The 20,090-nt window shown below is 43.7% G+C and overlaps 1 protein-coding gene across 1 annotated transcript; it reads left to right on the top strand.

The window, feature by feature from the left end:
- Nucleotides 1–19,054: 19,054 nt before the first annotated feature.
- Nucleotides 19,055–19,481, top strand: LOC131895858 (small ribosomal subunit protein eS26-like). Its single transcript, XM_059246405.1, has one exon. The coding sequence runs from the start codon at nucleotides 19,072–19,074 to the stop codon at nucleotides 19,417–19,419; it is 348 nt and encodes a 115-aa protein (XP_059102388.1). The 5' UTR covers nucleotides 19,055–19,071; the 3' UTR covers nucleotides 19,420–19,481.
- The last annotated feature ends 609 nt before the right edge of the window (nucleotides 19,482–20,090 follow it).

Raw genomic sequence — 20,090 nt, 5'->3', positions numbered from 1 at the left:
ATTCTACAGATGTGAAAACTGACACTTAGTAGGCTAAGTGTCTCTTGCAAGGCCACACGGGTAGCAAAAGACAGCACCATTCAGACTCCAGGACCTATGCTTTCACCAACACAGCGGTTTTTTTCCTCCTCTGAAAGCGATGGTAGAGATCATGAAATAACTTTCATACGTCTGCAGACAGTAGACTCATGCAGAGGATCCCCAATTTCACCTAACTCTCAAAATCATTAGCTATAATAAAATACTTTTGATTCAAGTTCCTGAGAGTTTGAAGGGTTGTTAGGCTGCAACAGAAAGCCAGAACACCCTTGCTCTCCAGGAGCCTCCATACCCCTTGTTGATGCCCCTCCCCATCCTCCAGTGCTCTTTGAGGTCCTCCGCCAGTGTCTTCCTGCAGGCCCCCTCTGAGGCCCCTTCCCTCGACACAACCCTCATCTCAGATTCCTTCAGACTCTCCCTCCCTCTCTCCTGTCATTCTTGCCTTGTTCCCAATGGGATCTGTGTCTTTCCAAAGGTACATTTTGAAATTCCAGATAACCTCTAAAATGAAGATGAGGAGAGAAATTCATATAGCATTTGAGAGAGTGCCATATTAGTGTTGTCTCCAGTATTTCTTCTCCTTCTTCAGTCCATCTCTTTACCTATAAGCCAAAAGATGACCATCAATTTCATACCAGATATGAGATACCCATTCACATTCCTCTCCCCCAGCAGAAGGCCTTCGTTAATACTTCATTCCTTCTGAATTCAACAATAACTTGAGACGTTTCCCTTGACATGACATTACATATGTCATTACCTCTCAGAGACAAAATTCTATTGTAATAAATAAAAACACTAATGTCTGCGGGGCTGCGGAGGTGTGTCTGTGGCTAAAAGCCCTTGCTGCTGTTGCAGACCACCCTGTGTTCTATTCACAGCACCCACTTGGTGACTCACAACTGTATGTAACTCCAATTCCGGGAGATCCAATGCCCTCTTCTGGCCTCCTCGGGAGCCAGGCATCCTGTACAGGCAAACACCCATATACATACAATGTTTAAAATAAGTATTTTTTTAAACAAGATCTTTTATTAAACTAGCGCTTTCTCAAACTACAATGCAGTGATATTATCCATCTGTGGGATTAAGTTTGACTCCCAAACTGCTTGATAATGGGGGCTGTACCTGCTATATTTGAACAAGGTGTTATCCAGAATGCCTCCTAACAAACACATCAATCCCCCCTGGAAATGTTCTTTCTTGTGATGATCTCAACACATCCCATACTTCCCTCCCAGCCCTGCTCTTCTTAGTAACAAACTAAGATTTTTTTTCATCTCTGCCTAGCTGGGGTTTGACTAAGCTATTAACCATGTACCAACAGTTTCCTTAATAAAAAAAAAAAAAACCTCAAGAAGACAAATGCCACTGTTATGAGGCTGTTTATAAAATTCCAAATAGCTTCCTGTTTCCTGGTTTAGACTTCATGTGCCTGCCCAGATCATGCACCATTTCCCAGGGGTTCTGGAGGAAGTAGAAAAGCCAGAGTCCTTGTGTTTCATTACTCTGTCTTTGTTCTAGGTCTCAGGTGGACCAGACAGGGAAGCAAGGTCATATCCTGTGGCCTTACCAAGGCTACTGGTCACCCAACATACAAAAATAGGACTCTGCTGGAGATGAGGTGTCACATGTTGACATGCATTTCCCACCCATGTGAGTCTTTGCTTCAACCACCTTGATTATACCTTTCTTCACCCCACCTCCTTCTTGCTTCCAGCCTAGATAGTTCCTTCTCTCCTAATCACCGAGCTAATGACTACCCAGCTCTCCCTCCTTACTACACCACCTTTCTGAAGTCGACACTGACCACTTAAACAGCTTTTATTCAAACCTTCACAGCTCAGCACATATTGGGTCTGTATCATTCCTAGGTACGTCTCCAAAGTAGTGGAGTGGAATGGCCTGTGCACTCTGCTACGTTGTTTTTCTTCCCAACGTTATCTTTAGGTTCCCAGAGGGAAGAAAGTCTATGTTGTCCATGTTTGGATGCTTATCAAAGAGCAATGTAGACAGAAAACTCTTCCTTATCATCTGATGAGTGAAGGGGAAGGGGACCCCATCTTCAGTCATCTTTTAATATTGTAATAATATTAGTTACTGTTTGTTTATTTGGGTTACTGTTGCTGTGATGAAACACCATGCCCAAAAAGCAAGTTGGAGGTGAAAGTGTTCATTTCACTCACAGTTCCATATAACAGTTCATCATCAAAAGCAGTTGATGGCAGGAACTCAAACAGGGCAGGAAACTGGAGGCAGGAGCTGATGGAGAGGCCATGGAGGAGTGCTGCTTACTAATTTGCTCCTCGGGGCTTGCTCAGCCTGCTTTCTTAGAGAAACCAGAACCACCAGCCCAGAAATGCCACCACCCATAATGGGCTGGACCTTCATCCTCCACTAATTAAGAAAATGCCCTACAGGCTTGCTTACAGCCCAATGTTATGGAGGCATTTTCTCAATTGAAGTTCCCTCCTCTCAGATGACTTTGGATTGTGTCAAGTTGACATAAAACTATCCAGCACACTATTATTAAATTTGCTTTAGAGAGACACAGTGATATCTCATAAGCCAAAAATCTCAGAGAACTCAATAAACCTAAGAAATCACTCTTCAGCAGGATATTGCATTTGTTTTGGGAGCTGGGCAAGTCTGAGCTTCCCTGAGAAGAACCTCCAGGTAGACAGAGTCAACCGGAAGGCTATGTGTAGAGGAGGAAGTGTAGGGAAGAGGCAAGGTAAAGCACCAAGGCACCGGAAGTGAAACTCTGTGTGATAGGACCATCACCTCGATCTCACCCCCCTCCAGAAAGTCTCTTTGGAGGCAGTGGCTCAAGTGCTGCAGAGATGGGGCCCAGGTTGGTACTGCAGAGCAGCAGCCTGGCTTGGGGAGGGTGTCCACAAGCCACACAGGCAAAGTGGCTGCTTCCAGCTGGGACTCTCACCCACTTGGCGGGGCTGCAGGCCAGCACACCAGGGCAGCATGCCAGCACCAGCCTAGTTCTTCCTGGCCACGTGGCCACTGTCTGCATAAAACTAACTCTTATAGAACATAGTTACTCATAGGTTCCCCATGCTCTAGTGGATGGCCCCCACACACATATGGACAGCACTAACCGGACAGTGTGTAAAAAATAATAATAATAAAGTTGGGGAGGGTCATGCGTGGAAGAAGTGAGGGTGGATATGATCATATTTCATTGTACACATTCATGAGTTTACCAAATAACATTTTTATTCTTCATTCTTTTAAGATGAAGAATATTTTAAAAATTCACCCTTACAGGGGCTGAATAGATGGCTCAGAGGTTAAGAATACTGACTGTTCTTCCAGCGGACTTGAGTTAGATTCCCAGAACCCACATGGTGGCTACTAACCATCTGTAACTCCAGTGCCAGCAGATCTGACACCCTCTTCGGGCCTCCAAAGACACTATGCACACAGTAGTGTACAGACATACATGCAGGCAAAACACCCAAACACATAAAATAGTAATAAAAAAAATAAAACTTCACTCTTACAGATGTATTCTATTGGGTTACAAACACATAAAATAGTAATAAAAAATTAAAACTTTACTCTTACAGATGAATTCTATTGGGTTACAGTCTTCCTGCCCTGTCTGCTGCGACTTTCCCTAGGTCTTGGGTGTGGGAGTGTTTTGTAGCCCACTGGAACTGGGCTCCACAACTCTGCATTTTGATTGGTTGTGGTTTCTATAATGGTCTGCATCTGTTGCAAAGAGAAGTTTCCTCAATGAGGGGTGAATACGTGTAGGAATAAGAACAAATGCTTATTAACTGTTGTTAGGGATTGTGCTGGTTTAGTAAATTAGTGGTTGTAGATTTTCCTCTAGTGACTATGATTTTACTAGCACTGACTACTTGCCTAGGTTTCTAGTACCAGGCAAGGTTTCCCTCTTGTTGAGCGGGTCTTAAGTCAAATTAGAGAGCCTCTGGTTACCACCAAGATGTGGGCCACGACTGCACCCCGTAGGGCTACTGTTTTGCTGGTCACTGATGTGGTTCATAGGCATCAGGACTGGGTGAGCAGTCTGTCTTTTGACCAGCCTTCCAGGTGATTCTGATTTATGTTCAAGTTTACAAACTACTGGACTAAACAATCCTGAGGCACCCATAAGAAAGAGCAGAATAGAATTAGAATAGAATTAGAGTGTTCACCTTGCAATCTCACTAACCTGGTGCCCATGTAACTGACCATTCTTGTAAGTCAATGTAACTTTCTAAATCTTTAATTTGATTTCATCTAAATCATTGGTTTAATGTTCTTCATATTATAAGTCCCCAATGGCTGCTTGATCGATCCATCTCTGCTTATTACTCCCAGTAATTCTTTATAGAGCATTATGTAATCCAAGCTCTCTCATATCTATTAGCCCATCCCAGCCTCTCTGCAACCCTATGAACTGTGTTAGAGTGGATAGCATTTCAGTCATTTTCACAGCTGAGAAATAACTCCAAGATGCTAACTTGAGTTCTGTAATTACCTATTTCTGTAAAAATTATTTAGTGTCTTCCTGTGTGAGGCCGGGTGATGAGCACACAGAAGGTACAAAAGATGCTTGTGGTACAATTCCAAGGTAAAACAAATGTCCCAGTTTGGAGCGGGTCAATGCATCAAGGCTCTAGGAGATCAGTGTAAAAAGTAGACATGGGGTAAAATAGGAAAACAGTGTGGCAGAGGCAGGAGTCATAATTGGTCAGAAGTAAACTTAAATAGTTATGAGAGGCGTATCTCCAGGAGAAGAGAGTAAGTTACAGTGAACAGAGAGAGGAGGACATCATAGCTGTAACTGAGGTATTGGTAGGGTCCTATATATACCACTGAAAGTGACCTTGGTGGGATTTCACATATCGGCATTCTTTAGTGACCTATCTTGATATCACAACATATACTTGGTATATCAAACATTAATGTTAGTGGGATATTACTAGAGACAGTATCTCACTAGGTCCCCAGTGTTCTCACACTCCTGCCTCGGTCTCCTAGGTGCTGGGTTACAGCAGGTACCACCACACCTGGCTGGCTATGATTTATCAAACACTAACGTTACTTTTTCATTTCTCCAAGCAAATGTGAGCACCTTGGAACACTTTAACATCATTTACCCTCTCATGATTCATAAACGAATGTTATAGTAAGTTTTTTTTTTCTTTTCTGAGACAATGTTTCACTATGTAGCCCAGGCTGGCCTCAAACTTGTGACCTTTTTGCCTCAGCCTGCATAATGGTGGGAAGGCAGGCATGACCCTCCAGGCCTGGCTTGATTCTACATGTTAAACCTGACTGGAAAGCAAAGCATGGTGGCTCCCAATTGCCATCCTAGCATTCAAGGGGCTAAGGTAAATAAACAAATACTGCTACAAATTATTGTTTCGGTTTCATCACTATGGTCATGTATATTTACTTTTATAGCTTCCATTTTCATCCCTTTTCATTTTTCCTCCAGCTCCAAGCTCCCAGCTGGGGTCACTTTCTCTTTACTCAAAGAGTACCTTTCAGAATCTTCATTAATGCAGTTTTCCAACCGCCTTCTTCCTGCTTTCACGGGAATGAAAACTGTTTCTGAGAGATCTTTCTACCAGGTGCCGAGTTCTACATTGGCCATTGATTTCTTCCGGTAAATGAAGACATTCTGCTGTCTTTCTGTTCCCACTTCCTGTGTTTAGGAGTTTGCCCTCTTGCTGTTTTCTTCTTCTGCACCCCAGTCTGCTTTCACGGTTTTCCTCTTTGCTTTTGACCTTCTGAAATTTGACTACGACGTGTCTAGATATGAGTGTCTTAAATTTGTCCTGCTTGGGATTCACAGGACTTTAATCAGTTTGGGGAAATTCTTAACCATTTTCCTTCCTCAGATGACTCACTCACCCCACCCCCTTCTGTCCCTTCCATTTGGGACTCTATTTGCATATAATACACATTACTTTTGACTTCAGCCTTACCCTTTGCTCTCTTTCTGTGCTCTGTCTGGGTAGTTACTAGTTGACCTACCTTCTTGTTCTTTGTTTGCTGCTAAGTACATTCGCTGTGATCTTAATATTTGTTACCATCTTTTTTTTTTTCAATTAGAGAGGCTTAGGAGTTTATCAAATCTGTACAACTATTTTTATAACTTACAGTCGTCACTGGACTTTGTTTGGGCTCTCATGTTCTCTAGCATATAATCAGTAGAGATGCTTTAAAGTTTGGGCATGGCAAGCCTACGTCAAGAATAACCTGAGCGGGGCTGGAGAGATGGCTCAGAGGTTAAGAGCACTGACTGCTCTTCCAGAGGTCCTGAGTTCAATTCCCAGCAACCACATGGTGGCTCACAACCATCTGTAATGAGATCTGGTGCCCTCTTCTGGCCTGCAGTCATACATGCTGTATACATAGTAAATAAATAAATCTTTAAAAATCATTAAAAAAAAAAAAAAAAAAAAAAGAATAACCTGAGCATGCTTTTGCACTAGACCTGAGTTTGGTTCTGTGCCCCCAGGTCAAGCAGCTCATCTGCTGCTAACGGGCGTGCAAACTGATCAGCCACTATAGCAATCTCTGGAGAAACTAAAATTAGAGTAACTATATGAACCAGCTGTAACATCCCTCGGTGTGCAAAAACAAAGGAAAGTGTAAGGAAAACGTGGACATATGTATAATGGAATTTTTCTGCTTTTTTTTAATATTTAAAGGCATATGGATGTATGTGTACACATGTGTGTGAGAATACAAGCATCCGTTTTTATGAGTGTGGAGGTAGGAAGAGGATGTTGGGAGCTCTCTGTTTCTCCCCACCGTATTCCCTTGGACAAAGGCCTTTCATTAAACAGCTGAATATGGCCACTCTTGGCTTTTTACAAGGGTGCCAGGGATCTGAACCCAGGTCCTCATGCTTGTGCCAAGCCCTTTCACTCACAGAACCATCCCTCTGGCCACTTACAGTCGATTTTTCTTCAGCCATAGAGAACACAGAAATGTTATTCACTAGAAAATGGATGTAACTGGTGATGATCACTAAGTGAATTAAGCCAGTCTCAGAAAGACACATATGATATTTGTTCTTTCATTTCTGGCCACAACTTGAAAGTAGAAGTGAGGTTGTCTGGGGGATGAGTGGAGGACTAACAGGGGAGAGGCGAGGAGGTTGGGGAGGAATACAACCCATATGCAATATATGCAGTGTGAAAATGTAACAATTCAAAGATAAGTTTGAAAAGGAAGAAGAGGAGGAGGACCCTGAGCACTCTCGTGCCTCTTGTACGTGCTGGTTCTTATTTATCTGTGCCCTTTTTCTCCTCCTTTGTTTACTTTTATTATGATTTGGGCATCAGACTTGAAAATGTATCCATAGAAGTTAATTGAGACCTCAGATAGGATCTTCTTCCAGGTGGGATCTTCATTTGCACTGGTAAGCTGCTAGGGGAACTGACAGTCTGCAGTGCCCTTAATCCAAGTTCAAGGCTTCAGACTTACTGTGATACCCAATAACTAAGTGACAGCTGAGGAGCCGAGGTTTTCTTTGTTAGTGGTCTACTTTGAGTTCATGTTAGATCTACAGTACAGCCCTGAAGGGTCTTGGCTCTAAGTGCCAAGATGTTTTCCAGAACCCCCCCCCCACACACACACATACACACACACACTCTAGAAAAGAAAGTGAACAACAGATTCCAACCATCGAATCCCAGCCACTTTGTAATTTTCAAAAATAACTCATTTCTCAGCCTGCTCTTCAGATCAACAAATGCCCCTTGGACAAAAGTAATCATAAATGCCAAGTTGTGCCCTCCGGTGAGCCATGCTCATAATGCCACTTCACATCAGTACTTCTAATCCTGGTTAAACCCATGGCATTTCAGAAGCGAGGCAGTACTGTCTGACTTGTCTAATTACTTCCTTGTTGAGGAGCCTCCCATTCCAACTACAGAGCCTGCCAAGAGGAAAGGAAACCTGATCATCCATAGATAGATTGACTCCCACCCCCAAAGCTGAGCCACTGTCCCTGCCCCAGGGGCCACCCCTAGCCATTCCAGGGCCATGGGGAAGGCCAGAAGGCAGGCTACACTGTGGAAGCCCATGGAGCTGGTTTCCTGGCTGCCTGCCTTCCACAGCTGCAGAAGCTGGAGCCTCTGCTGAATACGGAGGGTGGCATGTAGAAGGCATGAGGTCAGACCTGCTGCTTGGCCAGAACAGCACCCATCTTCTGCCTGCTTTTTCTTTCATGTTTTCTACTGTGAAGCTGAAACAGTCTGTCATGTACTAGTCCAATGTCCCTGCATCTTACAGTGGCCATGATTCAATAGCGAACAATGAGATACAATTTGAGAACTGGCAAGACAGTTCTGGAAAAGTCGTAGCTTTCCTAATAAGAGCCCCCAATGGCAAATATGGTGGTGCACACCTGCACTCCCAGCATTCTGGAGTCAGAGGCAGGAGAAGTACAGGATTGATGCCAGTCAGACTCTATGGATGGAGGGAAGGAGAGGAGAGGGAAGGGGAGGGAAGGAGAGAGACGGAATGGAGAGGGGAGGAGTAGGAATTAAAGGTCCCCAAAGTAACAAACACGGTAGGTACTCTCAACCTAGAGGGGAGACACAATTCAATACAAATGAAATCTCAATGTCAAATGTTAGAGAAGCCTTTAAGAACATGGACAGATTTTATTTACCCTATTATTTCAATTAAATCCCATGCACAAAGTAACTGTATAACACATAAAAATCAATTTCATTTTAAGGAGAGCTGCTACCTAGAAACTTCCCCCCAAATGCCTCCTCTATATCTTTGATGATGATGTGTGGTTGGTGTAGTTCTGCATATGATTTGACACTTAAAGAAACTGGGGTCTCCTTGGCAGAATTGAAGCAGCTTGCTCCAGGAGATACAGTAAGTTCATGTGCTTAAAGGAAACCCACATCCTCAAGACCATTCTCATTCATCTGCTTCTTCACAAACAGATAAAAGAAAAGGGGGGTGAATAATTATATGCTAAACTGGATAGCAGTAGCTACAAATGGTAGAAGAGACTAAAGACAGACGTCAGCATGAGCAGAAGTAACCGAGGCAAACTCTATGGAAGACGTGGTCCTAAAAGAAATAAAATTCAAAGAGCTCAGTGGATCTATTCCCAGGAGACATTTGGCAACATCTAGAGTTGCTTTGGATGTAACAGCCTGAGTGAGGCATAATGGCTAGTAAGCAGAAACCAGGATGCTGCCAGAAGCTTTCCAATGCACAAGGAAGTCCCAAAAACATAGAATTATTTAGTCAGTAATGACAGTGGTACCCAAGTTCAGAAAACCTAGGCCAGAGAGGGAATGGTGTGGGTGGATGTATGCAGGTAGAAAGGAATGCTGAGACTTGAGAGCAGAGCCCAGGTCTCTACCCTCTGCAGGACCAGCCTTCATCAGTGGTAATTATTTATTTAGTGGATGAATGATTACTGGCCATCCCTGAGTAATGGCCCCAGCTCTCTGGCGGAAATAAAGAAAAGAACAGAAGTCCCCAAAGTAGCAAGTTTTAAAGACCCTCACAACCTAGTGTAGAGACACAACTCAATACAACCAAAAAGTCCCTGGCTCTTTCTTCTGAGCAGAGGCAAGAAAGTCCTCTTCTCAGGGCAAGGGAAGAAGTCAGTGCAACAGCGTCAATATTTCTGGTTCTGATCTCCTCTGCTAGACCTTCACCTCGTCCCAAGTTTCACAAAATGGTGGAGAACTTAATCTCTTAAACTCACTGACATTCTCACACCCATTCTGCTCTCATTCCTCACTACACACCTGCTGTCAGCATCATGCTTAGGATTTACATGAGAGGCTAGACCTAAATCTCCAAGGAGAAGGCAAGTGGTGGGTGCTTGGAGACTGTATCCATTCATATATCTCGGGGACTCTTAAGCCAGAACTCAGGCCAGACTCCTAGGCCCCCACACATGGGACTAGATGGGAGAATGTGTGGAGTTCCTGGTTCTCCTGTTGTTTATGGCCCTCAGGATAGACCCTCAGGCCCCCCAAGGATCCTACCCTCTTTTTCAATAAATCATAGGTATGTCCATTGCACACATTTTTGTTCCCATCTCAATGGAGGATGTGATGAGATTCACTTGCTCCCCCGACCTCAATACTTTGCATTTTATTGTACATAAAGAGCAGTCAGAGGAACGGTAAATGTGAACTTGGATAAGCCTCAAGGTGTGTGGTTCAATAAAAACAGTGTATCTAAGAAACAGTAAAGAATTAAACAATGATCCGACGACCCAAAGCCAGGACACTGACCACAGTGGACCGACTGAACTCCACCCTGTCTTATGAGCCCCAACTCACCCCAAACCCAGCCCTGCCCTACCCCACCTACCTCCTCTTTCCGTCTCTGCTGCTCTGTTCCTTTACTTCTCAAATATTTTCCAATGATCGGCTGTCAGTCACTGACATCTCAGTCTAGTGAAACTCCAGGTGGCTACAGCCCCTTATCTCAGCTTAAAGAAGAAAAGGAGACAAACTCATTCCGGGCTCTGGAGTGCAGATGAAGATCTAGTTTTGTATAGTGCTTGTGATGGTGTGTGGATGGGTTCTCCTCTGGGACTCCTGAGACTGCTGAACATCTGCCCTCTCAGATCCCCTTCTCTCCATTCCTCAGATGAATGACAGCATCCCAGATGTTCAGGATCACAGAAGTACAAGAAGCCATATTTAAACCCTGGACTGGCCCTTCAAGAGATTGATGCTGTAATATCCCTAAGCAAGAAAAACAGGAAGTGGGGCCAAAGAACACAAAAGTATATGAACATGTATATAAACATACCTATTAATGTTGTCATTAATGGATTTTAATAAGGGTGAATGGAAAAACAGACATGCATTCAGCTGGACACACATGAATACAAACAGGCAAAGCTGGATAGGAGGTCTGGAGACTCATCCCCTAATGGTGTGGGGATGAGCGTCTGCTGTCTCAGGAGCTTAGAAAGCTGACTTGGGAAGATTGCTTGAGTTTAGAGACAGCCTGGGCCATGCAGCCAGACCCCTGCCTTAAAGTTAAAATTAAACATCCAGATAGAGTGAAGAGAGATGGAGATGAACAAGGGTCACCACAGGTCAAGTCCTGCTGAAATCATCATCATGGCTACGGCAGCCATGATGTAGCCACAAAATGGAGACAACCAAACAAGAGAGCAGTATGGCTTCTGAAGTGCCTGATTCTGAGCAAAAGTAATCCATTAAATCCTGAGAAGGTTAACCTTGGAAGGCAGCGAGTTCTCCCCTCCAGCTGTAAGGAGATTGTAAAATAACATAAGTAGATAAATACAGAGGGAAAGAAAGAAAATATTCCATACAAAAATAATTCATGGGGAAAAAAAAGGTCATGAATTTGAAGGAGAGAAGGGAGTGATTTATGAGAGAGTTTGGGGGGGGGGAAGGAGAGGGAGAAGTGTAATTATATTATGATCTCAAAAATAAAAACTAATAGAAAATGTTAAAATATTATTTCTGTTTGAGTGGGGGATTATATTATTTTATATTTTTTCTCTTTTGGGCATTTCTGCATTTCTGTCTTTTATACTAAACATATTGCTTTTATAACTACATGTATATGTATGTTAATGACAATTCAGAACTAGAAGGAGGCACTTTGAGAGTTGACTTAAATTCTAAGGCTAGTGTAAAAATATTCCAAAGTCCGTAATGAACATAAAACAAGTCCCCAGATGGGTCAGTAAAGGTATTTTCAGACATAGTCAAAAATCAAGGAAGGGAAGGCCTATGGGCTCTAACAGTAAGGGTTGGCACAGAGGCAGCAGAGCTCCTCAGAACCACACAGCTTCACCAACGTGGACCACTCTGGGCAGATCCCCAGAAAAGTTCAAGTCTAACGTGGCAGAGTAGAGGATTCCAGCATTCAGGTAACAAGACGCATCTTCTGCCCCCTGCAACAAGCGCAAGGATTACAGGCACACATTACTAAGGACCACCCTGCCTTGTCACTTTCCAACTCACATCTAAGTGTCCTAAAATTTACTCTAAGTAATACTTGATAAATTACAGGAAACAGGACACGCAACAGGAGACGTTATCTTAACAGAGACGAGCAGTATTTTGAAAGACCCTCTGGGAAATCCCCAGTGATCCCCAATGCAGAGTCTGAGCCCCCCATGACTCTTCCACACAGTGCTCTTCCTTCTCCGGGGAAGCCAATTTGAATTAAGGGCCACCACTGTCAACCGCTCTTCAGCAAGTCACACCAGGCCTTTGTAACAAGAAAGCAGCTGTGCATGCATCCCAGGATGCTGGCTTCCCGTCAGACCCTGGACAGCCCCTCTGTCCCATGAGAGGAAAGGATAGCACCTGTGTGCTAGCCATGCCCCCAAAGGGCAGAGGGCAGGGCAGCCTCAGCAGGCCTCTGACCAACAGGGAGTAGTAGAGAGGAGTGCAGGAATAACACTCAACAAATCATAGTTCTTATCGATAATAAAAATCAACTCTGACTAACTGAGTCAAAAAAAAAAAGAACACACTGCTAGATGATGAAGGACAGAAAGGCTGGGCCACTAGGTGTGGCGAAGAGACTAAGCAAGGGAGACTGGGTGACAGTGCAGGCCCAGGGGACAGTGCCCCACACCAGCTTCCTCTCCACCTTCGGTGATAAGGAATCCCCATTTGTTCCTATAAGGAATCCCCATTTGTTCCTCCCACATTCACAGTTCAGGTGGGGTCCTCCACCTGGCCCAACCCTGGTCACAGACCTACCCTAAGCTAACTAGGTAAAGAGAAGAGCCGACCCATGGAATGTGAACTCCTGCCTCCCACTAGGTCCCACAAACTCAGATTTTCTCCCCAAGAGAGATGGAAGTGACAAGCAGACACAGAGACAATAACATAAAGCAGGACAGGATTTTTGCAACTATGTTCACCATGGAAATTGGTGTAGAATTTTCTTTTTGTGGGTTATTTTATCTTTATCTGGCTTTGTCATGGGGTATTGTAAATTCAGCAAAAACAAGTTTGGTAGCATCCCTTCCTTCTCTGTTTTATGGAATAGTTTGAAAAGCATTAGTAGTAATTACTTTAAAAAACCTGTTTGTTATTTTGTAGTGTGTGTGTGTGTATAATAGAGAAATTGTATCTATAAGTTATGCACAGTGGAAATGCAAAGTATCAACCACCTGAGAAAGACATCTGGTGCTTAAAAATCCCATTTCTGGCAATACTTCCTACAGAAATAAGATCTCCACGGCGGGGGGGGGGGGGGAGAAGACATACCCAAAAGGAAGGATGCATTAAAAAGCTACATGGAAACCTACAATCTTAAAACCCAAGCAAAAAAAAAAAAATACAACTAGAAGGGATAGTAGGACACAGGTGACATGAAAGAATGGGGTGGGGACCACTCCAGGTTAAAGGTTTAGATGGAGATGAGGATGGGGAGTAGAGGATAACAAGGGGTAGAGGTGAGTAACCAAAACTGAGGCTGTATGAAGACACTTGGTGGAAATCTACTCATTTTAAGCTACTTAAATATATATATTAAAGGAGCTTGAGCAGAGGTACCCTGCATGGGTGAACAATACTGTTCGCAGAAGACAGTGGTTATTTGATGGTAATCTCAGTGCCAGGCATGGAATACCTCTCCCTAAGTTACTGGCTAGGGAGGCCTCAGAGGCACCCCAAAAAAAGCACAGGCTGTTTGTTTTCATTACTCATTTGCCCACCATAACTAAATGGTAAGACCCTATTTCTGAAGATACTATACACTTTGGTCGCAGGACATTGAGAAATCAAAGTTAAACTGACCAGTAAACTCCCTGCTGGCTAGTTTCCATAGTGCTGGAAAGTGTTATGCAAGCTGCTGGGTAAGAAGAGACACCAGTGGTTTTATCCAGCGCTAGACCCTGATGTCACAGGCAAGCTGTGACCTCTAGTGCAATAGCGGCAGGACAGTTATGGGGTAACCAACCACTTTCTGACTGGATAAGAGGCTTGCTCCACGGGAGGAATTTCATGTCTGATATCATAAAATGGCCTCCCTTGACTCGGGAGGTCATAGGCCCTAGAGGGGAAATCTGCTGTTTCCCTGAAGGATCATGTTGTCAAATTATCTTCTTAATATTTGTGTTTATGGGTATAGAGCCATTAACTGAAGAGTGGTCAGCACTAAATGGATTCAGAGAGCTAATGACAGTGAGAGCATATGAAGTTGAGAGGAAGATGAATTGGTGGGTCCTGGGGTGAGTTGGAGGAAGATAAAATAAAATGCATGGGTGTATGAAACTTTCAAGGAATAAATAAAAGTATCATGTAAAAAAGATTACCAGCACATAAGACATGAGTCCCAGGACATTTGCTGTTGCATTTGTTCATAGAGTGGTAAAAATAGAAACAAATACATTTGTCACTAATAGAGAAGTAACTGTAGAAAATTTGGTGTAACCATGTCATGGGATATTTACCATTATTCAAAAGAATGAGGTAGATATATAATTATATGATTTGCACCAAGACTTAGGTTGAAATTAGATGGTCATTGTGGTGGTATAGGAAGTAAGGCTTTTAAGAGATGCTTAAGGTCATTCGGAAGACCAGCAGAGGTAACTGCTTCAAGGCAAGGCAGCTCTCTGTGTTTCTTCTTTACTGTATGTACTCACTCACTCTCACACTTTTGACATGAGTCTCTGTCTTTAAAAATGCCCTGGGCTCAGGTATTTTACTATAGCAACAGTGAACAGACTAAAACAACATATAACATCAGTCTTAAGAAGATCTCACTAATTGGACTCCCAGAGCTCCACCCGGGGCCTGGCCATGGATCTCTGCATCCAGATCCCTCAGTCATTGGATGGGGTTTCTAGCATGACAATTAGGGTGTTTGGTCATCCCATCACCAGAGTAGGTCAGTTCGGGCTGTCTCTCGACCATTGCCAGCAGTCTGTTGTGGGGGTATCTTTGTGGATTTCTGTGGGCCTCTCTAGAACTTTGCTTCTTCCTATTCTCATGTGGTCTTCATTTACCATGGTCTCCTATTCCTTGTTCTCCCTCTCTGTTGTTGATCCAGCTGGGATCTCCCGCTCCCCCAAGCTCTCTTTCCCTTGACCCTCGCCGTTCATTATCCCCACTCATGTCCAGGCTGTTCATGTAGATCTCTTCCATTTCTCCGCCATTGGGCGATCCCCGTGTCTTTCTTGGGGTCCTGTTTTCCAGGTAGCCTCCCTGGTGATGTGAGAAGCAGTCCAGTCATCCTTGTTCCACATCTAGTATCCTCCTATGAGTGAGTACATACCATGTTTGTCTTTCTGAGTCTGGGTTACCTCACTCAGGATGATTTTTTTTTCTAGATCCATCCATTTGCCTGCAAACCTCATGATGTCATTGTTTTTCTCTGCTGAGTAGTATTCCATTGTGTATATGTACCACATTTTGTTTATCCATTCTTCAGTTGAAGGGCATCTAGGTTGTTTCCATGTTCTGGCTATTACAAACAATGCTGGTATGAACATAGCTGAACAAGTGCTCTTGTGGTATGATTGAGCATTCCTTGGGTATATGCCCAAGAGTGGTATAGCCGGATCTTGGGGGAGATTGATTCCCAATTTTCTAAGAAAGCGCCATATTGATTTCCAAAGTGGTTGTACAAGCTTGCATTCCCTCTAGCAGTGGAGGAGAGTTCCCCTAGCTCCACATCCTCTCCAGCACAAGGTGTCTTCAGTGTTTTTGATCTTAGCCATTCTGACAGGCATAAGGTGGTATCTCAGAGTTGTTTTGATTTGCATTTCCCTGATGATTAGGGATGTTGAGCAATTCCTTAAATGTCTTTCAGCCATTTGAGTTTCCTCTGTTGAGAATTCTCTGTTTAGTTCTATAGCCCATTTCTTAATTGGACTGTTGGGCATTTTGATGTCCAATTAGTGAGAAAGAGGAGGGTTTATATGAGCGAGAATTGTTGAGACCAAGGATGGATAAAACACAGGGACAAATAGCCAAATGAATGGAAACACATGAACTATGAACCAATAGCTGAGGGGTCCTGAACTGGATCAGGCCCTCTGAATGGGTGAGACAGTTGATTGGCTTGATCTGTTTGGGAGGCATCCAGGCAGTGGGACTGGGTCCTGTGCTCATTGCATGAGTTGGCTGTTTGAAACCTGGGGCCTATGCAGGGTCACTTGGCTCGGCCTGGGAGGAGGGGACTGGACCTGCCTGGACTGAGTCTACTAGGTTGATCTCAGTCCTCGGGGGGGAGGCTTTGCCCTGGAGGAGGTGGGAATGGGGGATGGGCTGAGGGGAAGGTGAGGGGGGCGGGAGCGGGGAGAACAAGGGAATCCATGGCTGATATGTAAAACTGAATTGTATTGCAAAATAAAAAAAAAAAAAAGATCTTCAGAAAGCTTGCTGGGGTGCAGAACCAAGCCCTTGTTAAGTGTTTATAACTCAATCAATCTTAGTAAATTGATAACCCCCAAATACTGGATCTATAAATGTGTGTGTAGATGTATACACACTCACATACTATATAAACACATATACATAATTGTGGCATTACATATCATGGGAAAATATGGCCAGAGGACAGTAACCATAAACAGGAGGGTGGGGGCCAGAGAGTGATGTGAAATTAAGAAGGTAGGATAATTAAACACAAACAGAAAGAAGGAAAAAGGAAGAAAGAAACTGCATACAGATGAGCATTGCGCAACCACACTTTTGCAGCTACTCAGTCTGTGTTTGTGCTAGGTCAGCTGTTCAAGGATTTTAAATTTTGTGGGCTTGGGATGCAGCTCAGTGGTAGGATCCTTGTCTAGAATGCATGAGGCCCTAGGTTCAAGCCCAGTGCCAAGAGGAACAGGTATCTTGTTTTCTCAGGGCAGTAGAACTGCACTGTCTCAGCTTAGGGAAATCATGTCCCCAGGGTCCTGTAGCCCAGATGGCATAACTGGGACAAAGTGACACCTGTGGGAATTTTCTGCTTGGCTGCAGTGTCCCTGGGGTCCTCCAGGTTAGGACAGAAGTGGCACTGTTGCAGAACTTGCTCCTGAATCAGAACTATGGCAAAACTCGCCCTTTAGAGACAAAGCCTGGAGTAACTAACTGCCTGATGCCCTCGAGCTCAGTGGCAGGACACCCAGATGGTAAGGCCAAAACCTCCATCGGGCCAGCCCACCATGCCTCTCGACCTCCCATTCTCAAGGGACTTTTGAGCCTCCTGAAAGCAAAATCTCAGCATTCGGCTTTCAGTTCTTGCTCATCTTTGAAGTTCTGCTGTTCATGGCATGAATACAAGACTGAGGAGCCACACAGCATGGCTTTCACATGCCTCTGCCTCCCATCACCTGTGTGCCTTTAAGTGAGTTCCTTATCCCTCCCGAGCCATTGTCTCTGCCCCCCAGAGTCATATAACACACATAAAGCACTGAGATCAAAAGCTGTAACAGATTTGTGGATGCTCCTAAGACAGTTAATGGTGCCATTATTTTGGAAACAGATTCAAGACTAGTCCTGATTGGGGAGGTGGGGGGGTCAAGGGGATGTATGACTTTCCTTGTGATCAGAGCAACAAAAGGGACTTTCCAGACTGCAGAAAACCTCTTAAAATAACCCAAATTTCCACCTAGTGTTGATGGAAATGCCAACTGGATCAAATAGAAGGAAATAATGATGCGTGAGACAAGCTAACTTAAAAGTAAGGACGGGGTTTATGATGGACAGAAAGAATGGAGACAGGGACAGACAGTAAGTCCTATGGAAACCTGCTCTCGCTGTTTGCTCTGAAGATCACATGCACAGCATGAATATTTCAGATTCATGTACTGTAGTTATTCTCAACCTGTGGGTCGCGATCCCCAAAAGACCATGGGAAAGCACAGATATTTACATTATGATTCATAACTGTAGCAAAACTACAGTTGTGAAGTAGCAACGAGAATAATTTTATGGTCCGAGGTCACCACAACATGAGGAACTGTATTAAAGGGCTGCAGCATTAAGAAGGTTGAGAACCACTGAGTAACTTCCAACTGAGAACAACTTACATTGCAGAATACGCACACAAATAGGCACATACCTTGGACGGGATGTCATTTACAAAGACACTGACAACTGAGCCTAATGTGTCACCTGTATCTCCAGCACTTGGGAGGTGGAGGCAGAAGTATTAGTGTTTCAAGACCAGTCTTGGCTACACAATAAGTTTGAAGCTGACCTGGGTCATAGAATACTGCCTCAAAGCTATTTTTTATTAAAAATAAAGAAATAAAATGATAGTTACATTTTTCCCTCCTGGGGAAAACCTTATTAGTATAGTATTAAAGCTAAGGTCCTGGCACACACCCATTGTGTATAAGTTTAATAAACACATTTTCATTCAAATATATCATGTACTTTGAACTTATTTACCCTCTATACTCCCTTCCCTTCCTCAAGTCTTCCAGTCTCATGTCATACGTATACATGATTTTATGTCTATAAAATCTAGGCTCCACATAGAGATAAAACATGGTGTTTGCCTTTCTGGGTCTGACTCATTTCACTCAGTATGATCTCCATTTACTGAAAATAACAGAATTTCATCCTTCTGTACGGTCAAGTAAAACTCCATTGTATATGGTGGCTACTCCTGGGAGACACAAGGGAAGAGGGAACTTCAATGTTCAATGTTCAATGTTCAATGATGTTGCCTACATCAGAATGACCTGTGAGCATGTCTGTGGGGCATTTTCTTGATTGCAAATTGATGGAGGAGGGTCTAGCTCACTGTGGGCAGTACCATCCCTGGGTAAGTAGTTCTGGGTGTATAAGGAAGATGAACAGAAGCAGGAAGACAAGCCAGTAAGTTCCTCCATGGCTTCTACTTCAGTTTCTGCCTCCAGGTTCCCACCTTGAGTTCCTCCATTGGCTTTCCTGAGTGATGGCTATGACATTCAAGTATAATCCAAATAAATCCTTTCCTCTCCCCAAGCTGCTTTGGGTCATGCTGTTTACCAAAAAAGGAATTAAATTAGTTTTATCAGCCATTAAGAAAAATAAAATCGCTCTTTCGGGTCTTGGCTCCAAGATGACCAAGAAAAGAAGAAACAACGGTCGGGCCAAAAAGGGCCGCGGCCATGTGCAGCCCATCCGCTGCACGAACTGCGCCCGGTGCGTGCCCAAAGACAAGGCCATAAAGAAGTTCGTCATTCGGAACATCGTCGAGGCCGCCGCTGTCAGGGACATCTCCGAAGCTAGTGTCTTCGACGCCTATGTGCTTCCCAAGTTCTATGTCAAGCTGCATTACTGCGTGAGCTGTGCTATTCATAGCAAGGTAGTCAGGAATCGATCCCGTGAAGCCCGCAAGGACCGGACACCCCCACCACGATTTAGACCTGCTGGTGCTGCACCACGACCTCCACCAAAGCCCATGTAAAGAGATGGCTTCATAAAGACAAAAGAAAAAACACCTTGGAAAAATAAAATGGGACTTAACTTTTTGAAAAGAAAAATAAATAAAATAAAATCATGAAACCTGTAGGCAAATAAATGGAGTTGGAAACAGTAAGTCTGGGTGAGGTAACCCAGACCCTGAGAGACAAATGTTGCATACTTTGAATCTTAATATATGTGTGTTTCATTTGGAATACCTATTGAGGTCAAGAAATTATTAAGGTATTTTTATTATTATTAATGGAGACTGGGTTTTCAAGGGACAAGAGACAGAACACAGTGGTATAAAGGATTAAAGGAGAATAACGGAGCAGGAAGGACTAAATTAGGGTGAGGGAATGGGAAGATAGAGGAGGGAGTTCAGGGAGAGATATATAACACCAAAGATCTTTCAAAAATTCATATGGAAACCTGCATATTATTATATGCAAAGAGAAAATGTGTTAAAATGAAGTTACCGTATCATAAACCAACAATGCCCCTTCTACTACCACAGGCTAATAAATAAAAAGCCCACTTGTAGCTAGAGTTTTCCTGCCTGGCCCACAGTCAGGACAAATCTCTGTCACCCGCCAGTCCCACAGCCGCTCAGACCCAACCAAGTAAACACAGAGACTTATATTGCTTACAGACTGTATGGCCGTGGCAGGCTTC

Source organism: Peromyscus eremicus, chromosome 19 (genome assembly GCF_949786415.1).
Source record: "Peromyscus eremicus chromosome 19, PerEre_H2_v1, whole genome shotgun sequence".
Lineage (NCBI taxonomy): Eukaryota > Metazoa > Chordata > Mammalia > Rodentia > Cricetidae > Peromyscus > Peromyscus eremicus.
The sequence above is the reverse complement of the archived record's forward strand: the minus strand, read 5'-3'. Positions and strand labels throughout refer to the sequence as shown.

Excerpts from the sequence above, each read along its gene's own strand:
- LOC131895858 (XM_059246405.1), top strand. The coding sequence starts at position 19,072 with ATGACCAAGAAAAGAAGAAACAACGGTCGGGCCAAAAAGGGCCGCGGC.